General features: G+C 42.5%; 1 protein-coding gene across 3 annotated transcripts in view; it reads right to left on the bottom strand.

The window, feature by feature from the left end:
• The window catches only part of SLC44A3 (solute carrier family 44 member 3), a 94,965-nt gene that overhangs the window by 10,413 nt on the left and 75,469 nt on the right, over nt 1-9,083 (bottom strand). For 2 of the 3 annotated variants that reach the window (XM_067726969.1, XM_067726967.1), the window contains exons 13-15: nt 5,575-5,712; nt 2,807-3,043; nt 1,537-1,723 (exon numbers count right to left, since the gene is read on the bottom strand). In XM_067726969.1, coding sequence (XP_067583070.1) covers nt 1,625-1,723; nt 2,807-3,043; nt 5,575-5,712 — 474 coding nt within the window. In that variant the 3' untranslated portion in view covers nt 1,537-1,624. Of the gene's footprint in view, nt 1-1,536; nt 1,724-2,806; nt 3,044-5,574; nt 5,713-9,083 lie in introns of those variants that run through there. The other variant, XM_067726968.1, reaches the window with a different exon arrangement.

The raw sequence follows: 9,083 nt of genomic DNA, 5'->3' as shown, positions 1-9,083 counted from the left end.
TTTTTTAAGTATTCTTTCCCAGGTACTGTTGTTATAAGATACTTGAACGTTTCTTTACTGAATCTCTACACCAATGCACTGAGTACTTGAGAGGGAGGCTTAGAAAAACGAAGGGACCTGCCCATCGCACACAGGAAATGCCAGCCGGGATTCAGACTATCATCTGACCTTTGCTTATTCCATTGTGACTCATCTGCCTCCAGTTCATTCTAAATCCAACTTGGAATAATCTGAAAATCATCTTGGGGAACATTGGTGGGGATGGGGTGGAGCGATTTTATATTCATATTCTAGCGTGAATAAATATTAAGAAACATACTGGATCAGGGATAGGACACGCTGTTTGATAATGAACTAGGATTTATAGTAGGAAGTGTTAGCAAAACCTAACCTTCAGTTATGATCTAGAGGAGGTCAAACAGCTAAGTGTTGTAATGATAAAAAATTCAATCGCTAACACACTTTTTGACATTTTCTCAGCCAAGTGATTTCCTCTGATAGCACTGGTTCTATTAGGCCTTGGGGGTGAAATGTGCCTGCTTGTTTTTTTGCTGAGGCAGATAATGAGGACATAGGGGTGTTTGATGAACCCACAAAAGCACAGTTGACTTGCTCATCGTGCTGCAGTGACTAAGGTTAATGCCTCGGAGAAACTGCTCTGTCTTAAATCCTTTTCCTAAAGGAGACTGTCAGAGCTCAACTAATAGTCTTGTTTAAGAGGAAAGTTGTAATTTGCATTGTTAAAGGAGACCTGAGCTAGCATGCTGTTTCCTGCCCTCCAGGAAGAGGCGTTTAGGGAAACCTTATATTGCACTGCTTGCCCTGCCAAATAAGCCAGATTGGGCGTCCAGTTAGGAGAGTTAGTAATTCAGTTTACCTGTTATCTAGTTGAAACGAGGCTGCCAATCAACACGTTAGATGTTCCTATTTGTTTAAAGCTTTAAAAAGGAAAAGCCGCCAGTGCACGCCCACCGTGGCCCTTTCCTCTGACCCACCACTGAATCTAAATCTGGGAATGGGGTCCAGGCAGAAGGACTTTAAACCTTCCTCCGGGCAATGTCAGGTGGGGCTGTGGTTGAAAACCCGCTTCTGCAGAACGTTTGCTAATTTGTAAGACTTAGCCTTGTACTTTTAACAAAATTTAACTCCTCACATCTGGTTAATCTTCTGCCCGTTCTATACCACGCCCATCAGGTGGTAGTTCCTTTTACACTTTCGGTTTTAACTGTCCCTAAATCTAAGAATTGTACTTTGAAAAGCTATAACATATTTAGCACGTTTCCAGGAGAGGAAGAGTAGGGAAAAGTCCTCTGTACTAGGGCAACATTCCAGAGATTTTTGCTAAGGTTTACTGGTTGTGAGTGAGGAACTGTCCTTCAAATTAGTTTTTACATAATGTGCTTTTTAATTGACCACATAAACATGTTGTTAAAAGGTTTTTCAGTCCCTGTTGGTACAAAAAAGGTTGTATACTTTTATGGTTCTAGTATTGTAATGTGGTCAAATAGTGGGGACAAAAACAGGAAGAATAGGGTCCACGTTGGGCCCTATCGTTTATTCTGCGCACGGCTCTTAGGAGAAGGAAACTTTTTCCAGGTACAAATACCTGATGGGCGCGCTTATCTTACAGAGGCCGGAGTTCTGTTCCCTCTTCATTCGTTAATGAGTTCTCGTCTCTCTGTGCCCTTGCATTATTTGATTTGTTGATCCTTTTTATAAAACTCTGAAAAACAAAAGAATGAGTTAGACCAGTGTTCTGTATCTGCACGGATTGGCAATCATATACTTGGCCATATCATTTCGGGGAATTTAATCCTTAAAGTTTTCCCTGTTGAACTAAAATATCTTAGGGGGGGTGGGTAGATTTCAAAGTCGGTTTTTAATCAGAAAAGTGTAAATTGGAGAAAGAAGACCTAGTTAGCGTCCTACCACCATCAGAAGTATTTTCTTTGGAGTACATACCAAATATGTTAAAGTGCTACTGTATTTTTATGTTTTATTTGGAGAAGAATGAGGATACACTTGATTATAAAACTGTAGAAGTGCCTGTTAAACTTCAGTGCCTGGCCGGACTAAGGAGTGCTTTGCATGCTCTGTTTAAAAGCAAAAGGGCCTATGTTTTAGGGTAATAGAATGAAAGAAAATTGTTAAAATGTCACTTGACCCAGACAACAGAAAGAGACGAGAGACTTCATTCAGCTGTTAAAATATGCCTGTCTACACAGGATAAGGCAAATCAGCAACAACTGTGTTGCAAAAGCTGTTGGAAACAGCTGCCTGCTATTTCCAGATAGCAGTGTGGGGGCTCTAATGAGGGTGTGACATTTCTCAACATTGTGTGCTGTGGTTAATAAAGGGCCTCACAATCGCAGATCTGTCATACTGGCGCTGAAGGTGATTGGTCTACACTGGAGTGGGTGTTCCCTAAAATACAGCGATGCTTGGGGATGCAAAAATGCCTTAGAAAAAGATCAACTGTGAAACCTCCAGACCATCCAAAAGGCCAGACCAAGCCATTAGCACCAAAGGAGACTTGCACTGCTACTCCACCCAGACGCTCCTACCCTGGGTCATTTGCTTAGTGATAATGGCTCAGTTTCACTTCTTTCCAGGGAGAAGGTTTCAATAAGGGAGGTGGGGTCAACCTCAGAAAATACGGCCCAAATCTCACTCTCAGGACATTGGGGTCATGTGGCCCTCCGGAAGAGAAAATAAGCCGGGAACCAGCCTCCTTTATGTGTGAGTCTTCAACGCTTTTGAGATTGTGAGGATGGAGTCTAAAACAGGAAATGAGATGTTTACTTACCAAAAACTCTTGGTCCATAAAGTAGGGCTTTTCTGATGATCCATCATTTGTTTCCAGATCAACAGCAAAACACAGGAAAAGTGCATCCAGCACAGTTTCAAACATAGATAAAAAACTATGGGCTACTAAGTAGGCAAAAAAAGCAACCAATAGTAGTGGGATTGCCCACACCTGGAGCACACGGTGGTAGTTAAATGCCATCAGTCCTCCAAAAACCGTGAAACACACCACTAGCACCTGTCCAGAACAAGAGTTTGTTAAAAATGTTTATAAGTTGGTTAGGATATTTTAGAAAAGACATTTGTCAGGTATAAGCAATAGTTTTCATGTATGTGCATGTGTGGGAGTGTATGTGCCTTACTGTAAAGAGTGCTTGTCAGAAAATTGGGTACAATGAAATAGGAAGAAGAAAAACGAAAAGCTATGATACCAAAAGAAAACCCAGCTAATTTGGAGGATGAGAAGAGTATATATACTTTCATTTTATCTGTGCCCAGTTTTTGTATTTATGCAGATGTAATGGTACCTCACAAAATTTTTAGTGTTTTTTTCACTAAATGCGACAAAAAGCATCTTCATTAAAAAAAATTTTTTTTATAAATGCTATTTTTTAATTTTTATTTATTTTTGCGGTACGCGGGCCTCTCACTGCTGTGGCCTCTCCCGTTGCGGAGCACAGGCTCCGGACGCGCAGGCTCAGCGGCCATGGCTCACGGGCCCAGCCGCTCCGCGGCATATGGGATCTTCCCGGACCAGGGCACGAACCCGCGTCCCCTGCATTGGCAGGTGGACTCTCAACCACTGCGCCACCAGGGAAGCCCTATAAATGCTATTTTTAAAAACAACAGCACAACAACCCACTGAGTGAATATACCGTAGTTTAATATGTGAGTACTTTTACCCTGGGGATTAAAGTGGATGGGCTTTCCAATGCTGGTGTAGGGAGCTAATAGGATAATAGGCTTTTGCTATATGTGATTATTATATTTTCAGGAATATGATTACAGGCCATGATGTACCTAACTGTTGAACAGACAAATTGGAGCCCCTCTGGAGCCCGCACTGCACTTGGATATCCATAAAGATGGACGCGAATGTCTGCATGCCACTTCATTCAAAAAAAAAAAAAATCAGCAATTATGCGTTCCTTTTGGGAAATATAGGAAAATGAATTACTGCCTAAAATAAAATACAAGTCTGTTACAGAAGAGTAGCTCCTGCTCACCCACCGCAACTAGAGAAAGCCCGCACGCAGCAAGGAAGACCCAATGCAGCCATAAATAAATAAATAAATTTATAAAAAAAGAAAAAATGAAACCTCCTTCCAAAAATTCTGGGAAGTAGTTATTACAAAATATATCATCCACAATCCTACCAAGCTAATGTAAACAATACCACTTAGATACAACTACAACTTAGATTATTGGGCTGTTTTGAAAGGCGTAATCAGTTTGTTCTTCTAGAGCTACTGTCCCATGAAAAGTCTCTGGGGCCCAGCTGTGCCTTAAAATATATGTGCAATTAACACACACCTGTGAAGTCCATGCATGTTCTAACTTGTTACTGACAGCTAACCAAGACAGTAACGCACCAGAGATATACACCAAATGCCACAGAAACACAAAATGCTAACAAGGAGCCCAGGGTCCCCATATTTGGCACTGGCACAACTGGAGCCTGATATCTTGCTCATTTTAGGGCACCACGAATGTCCCTGGCATTCGTGTCCTATGTGGAGGACTGGCTGGAAGAAGCAAGGATGTCTAGCTTAGAAGAGGGAAGATGTGGAGGGAGGGTCAGGACATCTGTGGTCAAGAATTTGAAGGGCAGTCAACTGGAAATAGGACCAAACAGGTGCGTAGAATTAAGCCCAGTGGGTGACATGGAAAGAGACACGCTAGTACAGTATAAAGAATCTTCAACTTGAGGCATGGTCAAGTAGGGGCTGCAGCACCACTTTCATCACTCTTTTAGGGATTCTTCCCTGTAACCCAGAAAGGGGATGTGTTATCTTTAGTTCACAGATAGGAAAAATGAGGTTTTCACAAGACTACATACAACTCCTTGGAAAAAGATGACAGCAGAAATGTAACTGGCTCCATTTGGGACATTAACCATTCTATCTTTATATTTATGGATTCAATGCTCTTAAAATCATCAGGTTGCAATACTATTTCCATATATTGTTATGACAAACAACCCCTATTAAACATTCATTTTCTGAGGTTAGTAGCATTTTCATTTTAGATATGAGAAAGCAGGATTCAGAATGGTAGAAAGAAATGATCATAGCTAAGAGTAAGACTAGGATTCGAATCCTAGCTCTACCTATCGTGGGATCCTGGACAAGTTATTAAACCTTAGTTTCCTCATCTGCGAAACGGGGTTACTTCACAGGATTGAGGATTAAATGAGAGGATGAGGCATAGCATCTACCACAGAGTAAGCACTTGGGAAAGAGTAGTTCTCCTTCACGGTCTTGTTGTATGGCTTAATTTTTTTTTTTTTTTTTTTTTTTTTTTGCGGTATACGGGCCTCTCACTGTTGTGGCCTCTCCCGTTGCGGAGCACAGGCTCCGGACGCGCAGGCTCAGTGGCCATGGCTCACGGGCCCAGCCGCTCCGCGGCATGTGGGATCTTCCCGGACCAGGGCACGAACCCATGTCCCCTGCATCAGCAGGCGGACTCTCAACCACTGCGCCACCAGGGAAACCCTGGCTTAATTTTTGAATCCCAAGTTCCTTTATTATTTTAGTGAAGACATCTCACCTTTCCTAGAAAAATTACGAAGTCTCCAAAGCAGTTAACAGATGTAAAATGACTTGAATTCTTGGATAAGAGTTTGAGTGCATCTTTTGCTGATGTACAAAAATCTGTCCCATTAATGGCAGTTGTAGTGTATGCATTCTGAAACAAAAGACAATAGTGAGAAAGATGATGAGTCTTACTGTTGTAAAGACAATATAATGCCAATGCAGAATATTTTCAAAATAGAGAAAAACAGTTACTATTAACCCACTATCTCTACCCGTAACAGGTCATTTCATTTTCAAAGTCCCTTCCAGTCTCTGGAATATATACACATATATTTTCATATAATTGTAATAAATGGAAAAGATAAATAAGTATTTCTGGTCAGTATGGTGGATTGAGCATCACCGCTACAAACACATGGAAATGATGCGTAAAGCATAACTATCTTAATGCACAGCAGAGTTTGAGGGGAGGAAAAGAAGTTTAGGCGCTAGAAACAAAGCAGACCCTAGCTAATGGTGAGCGCTGAACCCAAAGACTCAATGGGCAGGGAATCAGTAAAGGCTTTAGGAGTGAGGGGCTGGGGATTTAACACCTTGGGGCTAAGAAACAATGCTCAGGCCCATGCCAGGCAACTGAGCTGTCTGCATAAATACAGAATTTATATTCAAACTCAATCAGCCATTCCAGGAAAGTGGTATAGAAATGCAACATCTGCCTAGGACCATTGAAATTACTAGGGTCTGGCCATAGGCAGAGCAAAACCACATCCGCCCAGGCCAGGGAATGGTGGAGGCCCACAGACAACCATCCTTGAGGAAGATGAAGAAGCCTTCACAGGAAAAATGTACAGGTGACTCAAGGAAATGAACAGCACGTCAAACAAAAGAATCTGCACCTTGAGAACAATCTGAAATAAAGCATTCAAGGAAGTATGTTTAAGATGTTAAGGAGATAATAGAAGGAAGAGTGACCATAAAGAATGAACAGCATGGTGTAAAAAATGAAGAGGCAGTGTAGAAAACAAACAGAATAGAAATTCTAGAAATGAAAAGATATACAATTTGAATGGTTCAGTGTCATTGTTATATATCTGACTTATTTTCCTTTATATAGAAAATAAGCATTTTCATGTTGCTCCATGGCTTATTTATAATTTTAATTTTTAATAAATACATATTTTATCAGGGGTGTGTGTGTGTGTGTGTGTGTGTAGCTAGGGCATATTTAGACTATTTCAAATATTTTGCTATTATAAATAACTATGCAATGAACATCTTAATTTCCTCATTTTGGATAATTTCTTAAGGATAAATTTCCAGAAATGAGATTACTAAGTCAAAGAGGACAAGTGGGTGTATGTGTTCATATAAGAAGATTTCTTTGGTAATTTTTCCAATATACCTTTTCCTTATAACTATACGATAATTTCAAAACCATCTATTTCTTACATTTCCCTTGAAATCTTTAAAATGCTACTTGCACTGCAGTTTACAATTTATAACTTCCCTGGGAAAATACACTGGAATGCTACCTGCTTGGGTTTTGCCTTGCCTTTTGGCTTAAAGGATGAAAGTTTTATCTCATGATATAAAAGTAATCCTTTCATACACTCATTCAAAAACATTGTAAAGAAACCAATTTGGAGTCTACTGCAGTAATTTAGCCCCAGTGATGCAGGTCTTAAGCAAGGTGAGTTACAGAGGAGAAGGAGACTAAGGCCGTGGAATTAACTGACCCTCTCTTGGTAACCCCCTCTTCCCCAAGGCCAACTAGAGAGGAATATTTGACTCTTAAAGATGAAAGGCTGGTATTCACCTCCCCACACAGGGTACCCTGCTTGCCTCAGAGGGGATATTCTCAGTCAGATGTCAGATGAGGTCCCTGCGGAAATGCCTTAATGGGGCTTCCCTGGTGGTGCAGTGGTTGAGAGTCCGCCTGCCGATGTCAGGGGACACGGGTTCATGCCCCGGTCCGGGAGGATCCCACATGCCGCGGAGCGGCTGGGCCCGTGAGCCATGGCCGCTGAGCCTGCGCGTCCGGAGCCTGTACTCCGCAACAGGAGAGGCCACAGCAGTGAGAGGCCCACGTACCGCAAAAAAGAAGAAAAAAAAGAAATGCCTTAATGGTATTCCACAAGAAGTTTTGATTTCTGACTTATGTAGAATGCATGTGAAATTGCTTTTAATATCCCAAACTGGCTGTTGGTGGACTTAAGTCTTGAGTGGGGACGTGGAAACTCATTGCTCATAATTTGATCAAGCATCTTTGATCATCTAAGGTTCTCAGAGCCCTGACTACCAGCTCATCATCCTGAAGACACATGTGCAGGGTGGGTAGGTACAGACTGGAAACCAAGGTCAAAGGCATTGTCCCAGGTGCTCTGGAAAATCAGGGAACTTTTGTTTTTTCATTCTAACTTTATGGACATGACACTAGCAACTTTAATTAGAACAAAAGGCTATTTAAAAGCATGGTGGCTAAGGTAAGCACAGGCCCTGTAGCCAGTCTCTGGGTTCCAATCCTAGTTCTTTTTTTTTTTTTTTTTGGCTGCGTTGGGTCTTTGTTGCTGTGCGCAGGCTTTCTCTAGTTGCGGTGAGCAGGGGCTCTTCGTTGTGATACGTGGGCTTCTTATTGTCGTGGCTTCTCGTTGTGGAGCATGGGCTCTAGGTGCGTGGGCTTCAGTAGTTGCAGCACGTGGGCTCAGTAGTTGTGGCTCGCAGGCTCTAAAGCGCAGGCTCAGTATTTGTGGCGTACAGGCTTAGTTGCTCTGGCATGTGGGATCTTCCTGGACCAGGGCTCGAACCCATGTCCCCTGCATTGGCAGGCGGATTCTTAACCACTGCGCCACCAGGGAAGTCCCTCAAATCCTAGTTCTTACCACCAACTGACTGTCGGTCTTGGGCAAATGATTTAACCCCTCTCAGACTTCAATGTCCTGATCTGTAAAGTGAGTTATAGCACCTACTGCAAAGGGTTGTTGGGAGGATTAAAGAACAGATTCCCTATAAAGCAGTTAGCAAAGCGCAGGCACATAGAAAGCATGTAATAAAGGGTGGCTATTCTCCTCCAGACCTCACCAATGATGAACTCATTTACTACTGGGAAACACAGAGGCCATTCTTTAAGCGCGGAGGAGGTGCGGAAAGGACCCGTGGTTTCTTCATCTGTAGACTTTAATCCCTCACATTCTCAGGGACCCAGGAGGGGCAGGACCTGCTTCCCAGACCACGTCCCAGGCCCCCACGTGGTCTTGCTCCACAGCAATACCCCATGCCACTCAGCCTCTTTCTTTGCATTCGGGCTCTGTCCCCAGCCCCCCACGGCCCCACTTCTGCCCTCTGAACTGAGGTTCTTGGTGTTCTTCCTGATTCAGGCTGGGAACAGAGTTTCTGCGGGACTTCCTTTACCTACAGATCGTAACCTCATAGTCAGTTTAGCACAACTGCTTACAAGCAATAAAAATAGATTTTGCTCCCTGGCTAAAATGATTAAAGGTTAAAATAGTACTTTCCCATGCATGT

This window comes from Pseudorca crassidens, chromosome 2, assembly GCF_039906515.1.
Source record: "Pseudorca crassidens isolate mPseCra1 chromosome 2, mPseCra1.hap1, whole genome shotgun sequence".
In the NCBI taxonomy this organism is placed as follows: Eukaryota; Metazoa; Chordata; class Mammalia; order Artiodactyla; family Delphinidae; genus Pseudorca; species Pseudorca crassidens.
This window is presented reverse-complemented; position numbering and strand designations above follow the sequence as displayed.